Raw genomic sequence first — 16,257 nt, 5'->3', positions numbered from 1 at the left:
AAAAACAAAGCAAAACAAATTTTAGACTGAATCAGGTTGGGCAGACTGGATGGACCATTCAGGTCTTTATCTGCCATCATCTACTATGTTACCATCCCTTCTGGGAAAAAAATATATTTCCCCAGGTTTCTCTTCTGTCTGACCCTTTCAAGTTGCATCCCGTGACAAAATGCTCTAGTATTTCTTGTCCACTAACAATGCTAAGAACATAAGAATAACCATGCTGGATCAGACCAATAGGTCTACCAAGCCCAGTAACCTGCTTCAACAATGGTCAATCCAGATCACACGAATCTGACAAGTAATAAAATTCCATGCTTAGCCCAGATATACCTTAATAAATGTACTTTACCTCTAGGAGCTTATCCAAACCTTTGTTAAACCCATTTATGATAACTGCTTTTACTACAACAAGCTCCAGAGCTAACAACTTGTATATTATTACCGTATTTCCCCATGTATAGGATGCCCCTTTGTATAGGCCACAAGAAACGCCTATTCTCATTTTAAAAATCCTAGATAAGCCACGGCGCCAATGGAGTCCCCCGTATCTTTTAAAATAGCTCCCTCGCTGGACGGCTGCTTCTTCCAATGTCGCAGCCAGCGGTGCAAGGTAGGAGCGATCTTTTTGGCATCCAGCCTGGCCCCGCGCTGCTTCCTCAATACCTGCCGTCAGTTCTCGCAAGACTCACCATGACATTGGAGGAGGCAGCCGGCAGTCATCCAGCGAGGGAGCTATTTTAAAAGGTACGGGGGACTCCAGCAGCGCCGTGGCTTATCTCCGATGTCTTTAGATAGGCCGCCCCATATAAGGAAGCCGTACCCACTGCATAGGTTTGTAAAACCCATGTATAAGCCGCAGTACACATGGGGAAATAGCGGAATTTATATTATGGTGGTTAAGTGCCTTTATCTTGTACTGACTGTCAAATTGTTATCATGTTGAAAGCAGTGTAGTTGGCAGCAGTAGCATATTCAGAAGACAATTTTTAGGTGAGCCAGCAGGTTGGATGGATGGGCACTAAGGCTGCCAACTTTTTTGAAAGAGAAAAACCCACCATTTGATGCACCTGTGTTCTGCCCCACCCCATGCCCTTCTCTCAATAACTTCAAAATAAAGGTAGCAGCGCAGGCTTCAGTGGCTGCAGGCCACGTTAGCTAGGGGAAGTACAAGAGGAGGGTGTGGCCTAGTGGTTAGAGCTATAGCCTCAGCATCCCGAGGCTGCGTTTTCAAACCCCCATGCTGCTCCTTGTGACCCTGGGTAAGTCACTTAATCATCCACCATCCCAGATGCAATATATAGCTTGAGCCCACCGGGACACATAGGGAAAATGATTTCTAACCTGTTCTGAGCTCCTTTGTGAGGATGGGCTAAAAACCTGAATGAATAAATAGATTTCACTCTTCATACCCCACTGAACCTTGGCCACCCAACACACATTTCATCCATATACTGTAATATTAAAGTCAACAAAATTCTGCATTCACAGAACCCCCCGGTCCCTCCCAGGTGCAGAACAGAGCTAGATCATTTCTCCATAAAGCTCACCAATCATTTTGGTTTCCAGTGTAATCTCAACAACAGCCGTAGAGTAAAAAAATAAATAAAATGTAAACAAAAAGTCACTCAAAACCTAGAGCAAACCCTAGCTATATTTTAGGGCCCCAAATAATACACTGGGGCCCTAAAATATTGACACATCTATTGGGAATAATGAACAAACCAAATTACTATAGAAGATTCATGCCAACAGAATACCTCAGTGACATACATGGAACAAAAATGTTGAATATAGAATAAATGACCGCAATAAACAATTTTAATTAAAACCTCAAGAAGTCAAAGCTTGCATGTAATACAACACCAGCGAGAGAAAAAGAGATGTATTTCCACCTCTGCAAAATATAATGTAAATATAGCAAATGCCAGGGATAGTGTTGTAGAGAGGGTGCAACTAGGACAATTGCCCTTGGACCTCTGGTCAAGAGAACCACAGACTTACATGAAGCTGAAGGAGGTACAGCTTGGTATTGGGATCCCTTCCTAAATTTATGGCCTGAGGCCTAGCCATGAATAACACCAGCTCTGGCAAGATGTACATTCCAAATCTGACACATTCTAATCTCAACACAGAAAATAAAATTATTTTTTCTACCTTTTCTTATCTGGTCATTTTATTTTTCAAATCAGGTTGGTCTTAGTCTCTGGTTTCTGCTTTCCTCTGTCTTCTCAATTCACCCACCAAGGTCTCCTGTCCATTTGATATTTCTTCTCTCACCATATCTACAATCCATCTCCCATCTCTGTGTCCCCATGTACAGCAACTCCCTTCTCTGTATCCCAACAGTTCCTTGTCCAGTATCTCTGCTGTATTCATATCCTTGCATCCATTTTTACACCTATATCCCCTTCCCCTGTGTCCAACATCATCCCTTATGTCCCAATGTCCAGCATCTCCCTTCCGAGTTTCTATTCTCCCCCATGCTGTGTCCATATACCCCTCCCAGTGTCCAGCATTGCCTCTCTACTTTCATATCCCCCTTAGTGTCAAGCATTGTCTCTCTGTGTTCATATGCCATCCCCATTCCTTGCTCTATGCCCATCATCTCCCTTCTGTTTCTGTATATTACCCTGTGTTCAACTTCTCCCCTCTCTCCATCAAAAGGATCATCTCTGGAAAGAGCTGGAAGTTCCGAAACTCCCTGGGCTGAGGTCATACCCACAAGGAAGAACATCTGTAGAGCACCGTGAGATCCATCAAAGATTCTTGCTCTAAAGACTCATACGGCAAATGAGCCAGAGAACGCAGAACCAGATTTAGGTTCCATGGCAGACAGGGAAGGCGCCAAGGAGGCCTTAGTCAAAATGCACCCTTTAGAAACCGGACCACATCCGTAGGTACAGACAAGGAGACCCTCAATGTAGGAGGACCCATGCATGAAAGACCAGCAAGCTGAACCCGGAGCGAAGACACAGAAAGACCCTTCCTCAGGCCATCCTGTGGAAACTCCGGGACCCGAGGAATCAAAGGAAGAGAAAGGTCCTCTAGTCTGAGGGTGCACCAAGCTACATCCAAGCCTTTGTATAGGCCACCACCGTGGACTTCCAATTACAATGAAGCATGTGGCATCACTACCGAAGAGCCCCAGTTCGTCAAGGTCATATACCCAAGAGCCACGCTTGAAGACCAAAGTGGTCCACATCCTGCAGAGCAATTGGCCCCTGTGTGAGGAGGCGAAAGGGAAAAGGCAACTGAAGTCCCTTGCTTCTGCTGGAGGTCTGCATACATCAGCTGCCTCGGCTAATTGGAAGCCACCAGGATCCCCGGCACCTCGTGGACTGTTAGCCGTCTCAACAGGCCTGCATCAGGGGAGAAAAGCGCTTGTTCAGTCCATTCACCCTGGGAGGAAGCTGTGTCAGGGCTGGAGCACATTTGAAGGGACCGTTAAGGGTCTACCAGAAATCTGCCAGAATCCAACCCAGAACAGAAGGATCAGGAAAAGAGGCAACCTCCAACAGCAACCAGCTGTTCCGCTAAAATTTTTTGCTCCTTTGAAAGAATGTGAACTATTTTAAAGTCTATTAAACTAATGCTAGGTTTTGATGAACTGTAATTCAACAGGATTGCATGTCAGAATTTAGAATTGTATCTGTGTATAACATATTTTTAGTTCTAAACAATGTTTTTTTATTGACTATGTTAGAGAGGAAGTGAGTGTGTGGGTTGGTGCTTGAGAATTCTGGGAAATGTAGTACCATATTTCTTTAACAGTAACGTACTTAGAAATGCATTCTTTCTCTCTCATTATTTAAGTCTTAATAATTAAATAATCTGTAAATATAATCAAGCTGGCATAGGTATGATGCTGTTTTTTTCATTTAATGTGTTAGGTACAAATGGGAAATAACTTCTGTTTTATTTTTACTTCTTCTTCTCTTCCTGACGCAATTAGTATTAACAAACCTAATTGAAATGCCTGGCAGTGGAAGATAACAGCATTATCTCACAGACTAAAGTCTTTTGGGAAAATGTTAACTTTTTCAGTGATTAACCCCTGTGTTATCTAATATATTCAGATTTTTATTTCAGTGTTTGGTTATGTCCTTGCAAGAAAAGGTAATGCTTTCCTGAATGTTGTAATAGCGTTTTTAGTAGATTTGATTAAGAACAGAGTTTTCTATGAGCTGGGGGTTTCTTTTTAAATACCTCAGAGTTTTATTTTTATAGGCTCTTCATAAGAATGTGTGTTCATTTAATGAAGAGTAACATAGAAACATGATGGCAGATATAGGCCAAATGGCCCATCTAGTCTGCCCATCCATAGTAATCATTATCTCTTTCTCTCTCTGAGAGATCCCATGTGCCTATCCCAGACCCTCTTGCTACTAACCCTATGATCTTTTGTGATTTCATGATGTTGAGATAAGTAGAAGAAATATTTTATAAGTAAATATATTACCCTGCATCTGAGCCAAAATAAATCAGGATTTGAGTTTCCCTTTTCCTTTCTAAGCCATGAACTACACCAAGTTGCTTTAGTTCTGTTAATTTGCTCCCATGAAAGTCACTGTAAGGAGAGCAGGGGTATTTTAATTTTCCAAGGGCCACATAAATATTCCAGTCTCTGAAAATGTAACTTATCCACCCAGTGCATTAGTAGTGCTTCAGTTTCCTGGACTCTGGTGCGCCTCAGCACATTGCTCCTTCTAACTTTGGGCAGATCTCCCATAAGAGCCGTAGAAAATACAAGGTACTGTATTTATGAGCAACAATGCATAATAAAGGGTTAAAATGTAATATCACCTGTATTTTTGAATACCATAGCTGTATGGAATAGACGAGTGTAAGATGGAACATGCATATTTTTTCATGCCAACACTAAGGGCCTGTTTTACAAAAACGAGCTAGCGGCTGCAGCGCGGTAATGGCCCTGAAGCCCATAGAGATTTAAAGGGCTTTGGGGCTGTTGCCGTGCGGCTTTGTAAAACAGGCCCTAAATTCCCATACTGCTGCCATGGTATGCTGATCAAGGGCTGTCTGCACCAGCCTATTTAAATCAACAGGCTCTAATCCGTCTTCCTTCAATAAGGGAGAGATTTCGTTATAAAATAATCCTGAAAGCCTTCTCAAAACATCACTTCTACTGACACCCTCATTTTTTTTTTAATATTCTCTGCCTTTGCCATTGTGACACCCCCATTTGTTAATTAATGTATTCTGTTTAAATCATCTTAGACAATGAAAGAGCATTTGCAAAAGAGCAGATTATTGTTAAAGATTTAACTCCCTAAGTAATATGTAATTAGAACTTGTGTCCTCAGTTGAAGAAAATTATGACTTGTTTTCTCACGCCTATCCCTTTGATCTGGGATTGTCCCGTTGCCCCGGGTATATTAGACAGATTGTGAACCCACTGGGACAGACAGGGAAAATGCTTGAGTAACTGAATAAATTAACGTACTTTCCCATATATAGGCCGCGGCCTATATATGGGTTTTGCAATCCAAACAGTGGGTGTGGCTTCCTTATATGGGGCGGTTTATCTAACAACATCGTAGATAAGCCACCCCATTAGTAAACCCCCCCTCTCCCGGTACCTTTTAAAATAATGCAGCTCCCTCGCTGGCCTCGTGCCTCCTACAATGTCACGGCTGCGGTGCAGAGCAGGAGCGATCTTTGCAGCGTCCAGCTGCCACCACTCTGCTTCCTCGCGGGACTTGTGACCTGATTCAGGCATTGAAGAAGCAGTGCAGTGGCAACTGGATGCTGAAAAGATCGCTCCCGCCCTACACCGCGGCCGCCACATTGCAGGAGGCAGCCAGCGGAGGTATGATATTTACTGGGGAAGGGTATGTATAGGCCACCCTCATGTGGTTTTAAAACTCTTAGATAAACACAGCTTGTAACATGGGGCGGCTTATCTATATATAGGCATTTTTTGCGGCCTATACACTGCGGCGGCCTATATGCGGGGAAATACAGTAATATAATCTGTACTGAGCTCCTTTGGGAGAATGGTATAGAAAAGTGAAGAAAGACACCTGTGTATTATGAAACAGCTTAGATTAGTAAACCTTGTTTCCTTTTACATTATTTTCTTATCTTTAGTTCAAGTGTGTGGCGCAGTGGTTGGAGCTACAGCCTCAGAACCCTGGAGTTGTGGGTTCAAACCCCGCCGCTGCTCCTTGTGACTCTGGGCAAGCCACTCAGTCCTCCATAGCCCCAGGTACGTTATATATGATTGTGAGCCCGTCGGGACAGAAAGGGAAAATGCTTGAGCACCTGATTGTAAAACCGCTTAGATAACCTTGATAGGCGGTATATAAAATCCTAATAAACTTGAAGTGTCACTGTCGCTGTAACATCGTTGTCATATTTTACAAAGAATCCTTCAGACAATGTATTAGACATGGCATACACGATTAACTTTTATGATTCTAGGATAAGACTTAGAATAAGCTTGTTTTATTTCTTTGCATTTATTTTAAAGGCTGTAATACTCTGTTAATGATGCTAGTTAGTACATTCACTATTGGAACAAACTAAATGACTTAGGGGTCCTTTTACTAAGGCACACTAGCTGTTTTAGCCGCACTAATAGCTAGATTCACTAACCCCCGATTCCGTGTCCGATCCGTGCCCGATTGCATGCAGGCCGACAAATTCAGTAAAGGCCTGCATGCAAATGGGGACGATCGTTGACACGCCCCCCCACCTACAGCACGGATCGCTAGAGAGCGATCCTTGAACATGCGCACACCATCTTCCTTGCCTATAGATGGTCTGCACATGCTCTCAGCAGGAAATTTTTTTTTTTTTTTTTTTTTTGTAAGCCTGCGGTTTTAACCCGCTTTAAGCTCGTCTTCTAGCTGCCCGAGCCGGCTATCATCAAGTCGCATATGGCTGCCGAAACTTCTCCTCTGATGCAACTTCCTATTTCCGGTTGCATCAGAGGAGAAGTTTTGACACACGCCACACGCGACTTGATGAAAGCCGGCTCGGGCAGCTGGAAGACAAAAAAAAAAAAAAGAAAATCGCCACATAGGTAAGGGGGAGGGAGGGAGATGCCCGATTGGTGATGTGTCATTCTTTAGCTCAGGGGTGCCCACACGTTTTGGGCTTGCGAGCTACTTTTAAAATGACCAAGTCAAAATGATCTACCAACAATAAAATTTTAAAAAAATGCAAATCACACTGTATGCAGAGAAAATGTTAATTATCATTTATATTCCGTGGGTTTTCAAAGAGGTCAAGGCAGATGACTTTATGCAATGTCACCTCAGTAACAACTAGTGCTGCCCGATTCAGGAAAAAAAATTTCGATTCAATTCAGCCTATTGAATCAATTTTTCGATTTGATTCAATTTTCCTGCCCAATTGGGTGTTTTTTCCCAAACATCCTGGTGGGTTTAATTTATAGCCTTTGCCCTCTCCTACCCACACTGGTCCTGTGGTGTAAACAAAATAAACAAACAAAAAATACTTTTCCTCTCGCTGTTAAATCCTAGCTCACGTTCGCGGTCCAACACCAGCTCTGGAAGAATACACACATTTCAAATCTGACATATTGTAATCACAAAACAGAAAATAAAATTATTTTTCCTACCTTTTCTTGTCTGGTTATTTTTCAAATCATGTTGGTCCCATGTTGGTCTGGTTGTTTTCTGATCAGGCTCTCCTTCTTTCTTCTTTCTCTGTGCTAACCATCCATCTTCCATCTCTGTGCTCCCCTTCTGTTTCCCTTTCCTCCCCCAGAGGTCTGGCATCTTTCTCCATCCCCCCGCAGCTGCAGCGATGGACCCCACCATCCCCAGATCCACCATCTCTCCTTTTCTCAACTACCCTTTCATCCAGCATCTCTCTTCTGTGTCCCTGTCCCTATTCTCCTCTCCAATATTGTCCCCGTTCCTATGCTCCCTCCATGTCCAGCATCTTATCTCTTCCCATATCCAGCTTCTTTCTCTCTTCCTTACCTCTTGTATCCCCTTCCCCAGGTACAGACTTTCTCCTACTATCTCTCCTGCCATCCTGCACCCTGCCCACCTACTTTGGAGCAGTATCTGTTTCTCTTGTACCCTTGCCCTTGTGGTCTTGCATTTCTTCTCCCGCTCTCCTTTAGTCCTCCCCCTCTTTTTTGTTTGGTCTCTCTCTTCCCTTCACCCCAGGTCTGGCATCTCTCCTCCCCTCTCTTACTCCTTCCTCCTCCTCCCTCTGCACAGGCTTGCCTCCTCACTGCGAAGGAACTCTTCCTCCTCTTCCCTCTGCACAAGCCTGGCCCCCTGCCGTGAAGGCACTCTTCGGCCTGCTCCCCGCCGCGAAGACCTGCCCCCCCTGAAAAGGCCTGCCACCCTGCTGTGAGGCACTCTTTTCTCCTGCTCCCCGCTGTGAAGACCTGCCCCCCCCCCCCACAATAGCCTGCCCTCCTGCTGTGAAAGCACTCTTCGGTCTGCTCCCCGCCAAACGCCTGCTCCCCCCGCAAGCCTGTATCCTCCCCCAGCTTCCCCGCTCTTACGTTTAGGTTAACACGGCAGCTTGCAAGCTCGTTGGTATTATAGCGATCCCTGCAGCTGCCTGTCGTCCTCAGCGGCATGTTCTCTCTGCTGCGATCCTGTCCCTGACGTCAGAGCAGGGGCAAGACGTAGCAGAGAGAACGTGCCACTGAGGACGACAGGCAGCTGCAGGGATCGCTATAACACCAACAAGCCTGCAAGCTGCCTTAAGGAGGTAAGAGCGGGGAAGCTGGGAGAGGACTTTCTGACTCAAGCAGGAGCGGCAGCGGATGGCCAGCAAGAGGCAGTGCTGCAGCTCCTGCTTTTGGAAGGTACGGGGGAAGGGTCAATTATTGAATCGGGAGGCCGATTTTTTGGGAAATTGAATCGATTCAAATTGATTCACCTGATTCGAATCGGTGAATCAATTCGAATCGTGAATTGGGCAGCACTAGTAACAACTATAGAAAATTAGACAAATATACCCCCTCCCTTTTTACTAAATCATGATAGCGGTTTTAGTGCAGGAAGCTGAGCTGAATGCCCTGCACTGCTCTCAATGCCCATAGGCTCCCTGCGCTAAAAAACACTATTGCAGTTTAGTAAAAGGGGGCCATAATGCAAAATATAGACAGCAGATATAAATTCTCAAAACGGATACATTTTGATCACTAAATTGAAAATAAAATCATTTTTCCTACCTTTGTTGCCTGGTAATTTCATGAGTCTCTGCACTTTATTCTTCTGACTGTGCATCCAGTATTTCTTCCCTTCTTTCAGCCTCCTGTATGCTTCTTCTCCTCCAGATCTCATTCCCTCCCCAAACATTTTCTTTATTTCTCCCTGCCCCCTTCTTTCTTTCTCTCCATTCCCCCTTTCTGTCTGTCTTTCTCTCTCTCTCCGTGCCTCCTTTCTTTCTTTCTGTCTTTCTCTCTCCATGCCCCCTTTCTGTCTGTCTCCCTGTCTTTCTTTCTCCCTTCTTTCTTTCTGTCTCCCATCTCCCTTCTTTCTTTCTGTCTCCCTGCCCTCCCTTTCTTTCTTTCTCCCTGCCCTCCCCCATCAGGAAACAGGCCGCCATTGCCGCTGGGGAATAGCCCGCCACCTCCGCCGCCATGCGGGAACAGGCCGCCGCCGAGTTCTGAGCTCTCCCTGCTTCCCTTCCCTGTAAAGAGGATGCTGAAGCGCTGGGCCGGCCAACGTTCCCCACTCGACATCAATTCTATTGTCGGAGAGGAAGTTCCGTGCCAGCCAGGCAGTGATTGGTTGGCCCGGAACTTCCTCTCCGATGTCAGAATTGACGTTGGGTGGGGAAGGTTGGTTGGCCCGGCGCTTCAGTGTTCTCTTTACAGGGAAGGGAAGCAGATTGGGTACCCCTGCTCTAGCTTAGCATGGATTTTTTATCTGCGTCACAGAACAGCGTTGAGGTCAACATGAGACAGTCCAAAGTGCCCGCCCCAGAAATATTATTGGAATTTGAGGAACATCCCGAGAAGGCTCCTGCCACTCGTACATTGTATAATAGATACTAAAATGTAAATATGGTAAAACCTTGGTTTGCGAGTATAATTTGTTCCAGAAGCATACTTGTAATCCAAAGCACTCATATATCAAAGCAAATTTCCTCATAGGAAATAATGGAAACTCAGACGATTCGTTCAACAAGCCAAAAACTTTAATACAAAATACTATAGGTACTTGGATTGCAAGACCTCGCTCATTTAGAACAGTCACTACACTCCCGCAATGTCAGAGAGAGAACCATCGGCTCAGTTGTGATGTGTGCATGCTGTATGTACTTGTATTGCAAGACATTGCTTGTATATCAAGTTAAAATGTAATCAAATGTTTTGCTTGTCTTGCAAACCAAGTTACTTGCAAACCAAGATCTTACTGTAGTAGCTTTCACTGGCAACTTCCCCTTCCCCCTTCTAAACAACAAAAACCAGCAGAGGCACTTAAGGAGAAAGGGGAGACTACCTGAACAAAAGCCTTTGTCCTGGCTCCTTCCGGATGATATTCAGTTTATAGTAATGTCGTAACGCTCTTGACATTTTCTCATAGGTCATGTTTGTTCTGTTCTGTTTATTCAAAAAGAAGAGAGGGAGAAAGACAGATTTTTATTTCCTCAAGAGTAAAGGTTTTTAAAGGGGCCAATGTTAAATAGAGTTCTTTTATGGTTTTCATATATCTCTTTAATATAGCAATGAATACACATTTTCACTGGACACACTGGAGTTGAATTTTAAAGGGTTTAAGATCCTAACTTTGAGCATTAGGCTCCTAAAATTAGCTTCTTAGAAAACTTATTAGGGCCAACATCCTAAATTTATGCCTCTAGTTTCACTAAATATCTAAAAAGGCATTGAATATCTGGATAGGCACTAGCCGATATTAAGACTAACTCAGTGCTCTTTTGCTAGCATAACTTTGAACATGTATTTAACCAGTTAGTGGATTGAACATCACCACTAACTGGCTAAGTTGTTGCTCTGCCCTAACCAGGGCTGGCTTAACCATTGAACTACTCATAGGTAAGGCTCTGGTCCAGGGTGCCAAAATACTCAGCCTCTGACCTCACCTTTGCTCTACAGGTTAAGCCTTTTCTTCCCCTCTACCTCCACGGTCTGGTCTCTCACCACCTCTTTCTAATCCCTGCAGGTCTGACATTGCCCCCTTCACCTCTCACACTCCCCCATGGTTCTCTAAATCTGACATAAAAACTTTACAGGACTCTGGGAGAGTGAGAGAGGGGAGGAGGAAAGAGAGACTGAACTGAGATGCCAAGCCTGGGGGAGGGGGCACCATAAGAGATGTGATGGGGGGGGGGGGGCGTTGCCAAAGCAAATTGGTTCAGGGTACCTCTATCCCCTGAACTGGACCTGACCTAATTCTGCCCCCAGCCTGCCCCTGCACTGGCTAGGTCCCCGACTCTTGAGCATGGCTTAGACTAGGGGACCCTGTGCCTTTTGTAGGAAGAAGCCCAGGTGCCATTCTCATTGAGACCCCAAGGGGCCAGTACGGCTTCTGTAGCTTAAAAAAGCTTCATACATCGTATGTATGAATTCAGGAGCGAAGCGCTGCCCAGGTTGCCAGAGGAACCTGGCAGGACCTCCCGTGGTGCCTGCTGGGATTTGTTCACCGGCATGCGGCAGCACTTTGCCAGGGACACAAACGCTCCATTTTTTGGCTCTAGCTGCAATTTCTGACCCAGGAAACATTCCATATGGGTTTCAATCCCCCAGAGGAAAGAGAAGGGGTGAAGCCCAAAGCTCCTGCCCCCCTTCCGTGCTGTGCCATATGTGGAACAATGACCTTCCTCCACCTGAGGAGACCATCTATGCCCTTTTTAATTTAAAAAAAAAAATGGGTTTTGAGATAAATAGAAGCTTTTAAAATCAAATTGGAAAATCCAAGATGGCCACAGCAATAGCAATTTTAGCGCCTAAAATGGCCCATGGAGGCATAAACAAAACACCAAAAATTTAGGTAAGGGATTTTTGAAGGTGGGGGGACCCTGTCCCTAGCTCAGAAACCTTTAAAATTAACTTTTAAAGACCCCCCCCACACACACACACACAAACACACAATTTTCACATAAGCTGTAACAGCCTTACTCATTGTGTTTCAAGTTTCAAGTTTATTAAAATTTTGATATCCCGACCATCACAAGTATCTGGTTGGATTACAATAGTAAGAAATACAAATTGTAGAAATAAAAATGAATAAAAATAAAAATGAGGGAGTAAGATCGACACAAAGACTTAATTACAAAGGGTATGAGACATAAGGGAGAAGAGAGTAGGGCAAGTTTTTAAATTACATTGTATAAATAAAAAATAAGGTGAGGAGAGAAAGGGAGGGTAAAACAAGAGGAAAACTATAGCTATCACTTCCTGGATGCGTTTTTGTTTATGAACTTAATTGGAATTTTGATAAGCATCTTTAAAGAGAAATGTCTTAAGGAGTGTTTTGAATTTGCTTAAGGAATTTTCAGAATGAAGATTCGTTGGCATGGCATTCCAAAGGGAGGGTGCGACGACAGAGAAAATGGTGTTTCTGGTATAATATAAATCTTTGATTGGAGGGATTGTTAATAGGTTCTGATTGGTAGACCTTAGGGCCCTGGAAGGGGTGTGTGGTATTAGATGTTTGTCATGGAAGGCTGGCTGATGAGAAATCTTGATCTTAAAGGCTAAGAGAAGAATTTTATAAGTTGTTCTATGAGAGACTGGTAGGGGGGGTGGGTGACATGGTCATATTTTTTAGCTTTATGAATGAGTTTGATCGCTGTATTTTGAATTAGTTGTATTTGTGATAGAGAGAATTACAATAATCTATATGTGAAATGATCAGAGAGTGGATTAGGTTTGAATAGAGAGGGGTGCGAGCATTGCGTAGGGGGTGGAGAGGTACCGGCGTCCCCACCAAAATGGTGCCTGGGGCAGTCTGCCCCCCCTTACTATGCCACTGACAATAGTTTTCCATAATGACAGTTGTGTGCGCAACTGTCATTATAGAATTCACACTTGGCATGCCTCATTTTAGTCAATGGTGTAGCGAGGGGGGTGGGGGGGGTGCAGACTGCCCTGGGCATGTCTTGGCGGGGACGCTGGTACCTCTCCTCCTCTCCAGCCACCCACCTACCTCTTCAAATGACTTGACGGCAGTGAGCAGTATCGCCTACCCACTGCTCGCGCTGGCCTCAGATCTCCCTCTTGACATCATTCCCTGTCAGAGGGAGAGCTGAGGCCGACACGAGCGGCGATCATCTGAAGAGGTATGCTGGGGGAGGAGCGCACAGCGGGGAAGGAATCCGGTGGGGGGGGGGAGGGGCAGCTATGTTAGGAAAGAGTGCGGGGGTGCATGGCATGGCGATGCAGGACGTCTTTTTCCCTTGCTACACCGTTGATTCTAACTTTAGGTGATTTATATAAAATTTACCCTCATTAGTGTTCAAGTACATTAGCAGGATCACCCATTTACGCCTATCCCTGACCTGGCATAAGTGAGCTAACTGTGTGTGTACAAATGCGGGTTTCTACCTGTTTTCTATCATGGAATTTATGTGCAAAGATGCTGATAACGAGTAGATTCTCCCTGTTAGAGAATTGCCCCATAAGCTTTTTTTTTTTTTTTTTCCCCTTTTTTACCAAATTTAACCTCCCCTCCTATTTGTTTTTTTCCATAGTTGTAACCCTCTTTTTCTTGCTAAAATATTGTAATTTCTCCCCTATTTTTCCTCACAATTCTTGTATGTTTTTTGTCTAAAACTAATATTTGTTTTAATATGTAAGTATTTTTGTTTGTCATTTTTTTTTAATTTATAACAAAAATTAGTTTTTACATTATCACCATTGTCTATTTTACATGTTTTATGGTTTTGTACATCGCCTAGTAATCTATAATAGGCGATTCATTAAGAATCAATAAACTTGAACTTGAACTTATGGATAGGGGAAAATGCTTATGGTACCGTAATGTAACTCACCTTCAGCCAGGGACAAACTGACAGTGATCGTGACTCCTGGACAATAAGGGTCATAGGCCTCTAATCACCCATCAAAAGTGATTAAACAAGATGGAGGGTAAGGAAGAGTGGGCCCCATACTGCTGTAGGCCCTCAGACACTGCCCTATTGTTCCAATACTTAGTCCGCCCCTGCCTTGAGCTACAACTGGAAAGATATAAGTTAAATATAACGCATATAACGCCTCTTCTTAAGGAAGCCCATTGGCTCCCAGTGGCCCACAGAATAATTTACAAACTTTGCTTACTCACATTTAAATCCCTTCTATTTAAAACTCCGGCTTTTATTCATAAATTATTAATCCCTTATTCCTCTAATAGAACTTTAAGATCAGATGAACAGCACTTATTAACAATTCCCTCGCTAAAAATAATCAATACACGTCGGCAGTATATCTTCTCAGTCACAGCTCCCCAAACCTGGAATTCTCTCCCCAATTATCTACGTGAAGAACTTAATTTAGAAAAATTTAAAAGTAAACTTAAAACTTTCTTATTTAACGACGCCTTTGTTATTTAATACTATTAGGTCTCATTTAATATATTTTTACAAGTCTTCGAACTAATCTATCCTCTTCTCTATAACATTTTTTCAATTATCCCTACTCTTATCCCATCCATATGTGTTTTCCTTTATTTGTTTCCCACTCTGCTCAAATATATTGTAATTTCTCCCCCTACTTATCCCAATGTTTCCAGTTCATCTCGTAACTGTCTATGTCTCGTTTGTCTTTAATTATTTTTAAAACTTCTTTTATATTGTAATTTTTAAACATGTGTAAATCGCTTTGAAACCGATAAAGCGATCAATCAAATATATATTAAACTTGAAACTTGAAACTTAAATCTAAAATAATAAATAAACAACCTTTAGTAGGAAAGGGATATTTATTCATCCATTCAATTTTCTCTACCGTTCTCTCAGAACGGTTTACATGAATTTATTCAGGTATGAAAGCATTTTTCCCTCTCTGTCTTGGTGGGCTCACAATCTATCTAATGTACCTGGGGCAATGCGGGAATTAAGTGACTTGCCCAGGATCACAAGGAGCAGTGTGGGATTGAACCCACAACCTCAGGGTGCTGAGGCTGTAGCTTTAACCACTGCGCCACACTCTCTCCAAGTGTAGAAAGAACGATGTGACTGCTTTCAGAAGCTGGCAGGGGTCAAACATGCCATATTCCTGTTGCAAGTCCAAGGAGAGGTTATTCTGTGTAGCATACTCTGTGATGCTCATTTTTTACACATACTATTATTATTATTATTATGTTCTTGTATACCGCCATACCCAGTGAGTTCTAGGCGGTTCACATCAATTAATTAGGATCCGATCTGCACACGGATTTACAACATTTTGTCGGAATTACAAGCAACAAGGAAGGAAATGTTGGTACATTTTAACAGAATTTTATCCGAGTTACAGGCAGCGACAGGTTGGATTGGCCGGGAAGAGGGAGGGAGAGAGAAGCACAGGGGGGGGAGGAGAGTGGGGGGGGAGGGCGGGAGTTGACTTATTGCAGGGGAGTGAGGGTTAAGGGTCCTGTTCGCGGAATAGGTATGCTTTGAGGAGTTTTCTAAAGTCGAGGTAGGTCGAGGCCTCGAGAATCAATTGGGCTAACCAAGGGTTCAGCTTAGCAGCCTGGAAGGCGAAGGTTTTGTCGAGGAATCTTTTGAGCTGACATAATTTTATGGAGGGGAAGGCGAACAGCTGAATTCTGCGGGATTTCTTATTGGTGCAAATCATAGCGAAGTGGGGAGAGAGGTATTTTGGTGATAATCCAACTATTCTAGTTACTGTATATTAATTCCCACTGAACTGCCGGCCTGAGTTGGACAATACTCCATCGAGCCCAGCATCCTGTCTCAGAGAGAGGTCACTATGATACATTACCTTGTGGTTACCCCAGAGTCGTGCCAGCCCGTTTGGGTCTACAATTCGAAAGACTTTAGATTCCTTGTCCTCCCATCGGATAAAGGTTTCGTACCGGCTGTCAGAAAGCAGCTGATAGACGTAATCCCATAGGAGTCTGCAGTCTAGGGAAGAAAGACAAGGGGGGTAAGGTTCAAAGTTCCTTCTCCAAGAAGAGAGTTCAATAATACCCATCTCAAATATGCTAATGAGCAGAATCCCTTCCAGACATACTTATCATGCCTGAGATCAACTGGAATGGAATTTAAATGACTGGTGACTAGTTCAAGGCTGTACTGAGGGTCACACATAAGCAATTTTAAATTTGA

General features: G+C 43.7%; 1 protein-coding gene across 3 annotated transcripts in view; it reads right to left on the bottom strand.

Moving 5' to 3' along the window:
• The window catches only part of ETV6 (ETS variant transcription factor 6), a 202,804-nt gene that overhangs the window by 2,200 nt on the left and 184,347 nt on the right, over positions 1-16,257 (bottom strand). For all 3 annotated transcript variants that reach the window (XM_033953336.1, XM_033953337.1, XM_033953338.1), the window contains 2 exons: positions 15,911-16,053; positions 10,470-10,570 (listed from right to left, as the gene is read on the bottom strand). In XM_033953336.1, the coding sequence (XP_033809227.1) occupies positions 10,470-10,570; positions 15,911-16,053 (244 nt within the window). The remainder of the gene's footprint in view (positions 1-10,469; positions 10,571-15,910; positions 16,054-16,257) is intronic.

The sequence above is a fragment of the Geotrypetes seraphini genome, chromosome 7 (assembly GCF_902459505.1).
Source record: "Geotrypetes seraphini chromosome 7, aGeoSer1.1, whole genome shotgun sequence".
NCBI classification, from domain to species: Eukaryota; Metazoa; Chordata; class Amphibia; order Gymnophiona; family Dermophiidae; genus Geotrypetes; species Geotrypetes seraphini.
This window is presented reverse-complemented; position numbering and strand designations above follow the sequence as displayed.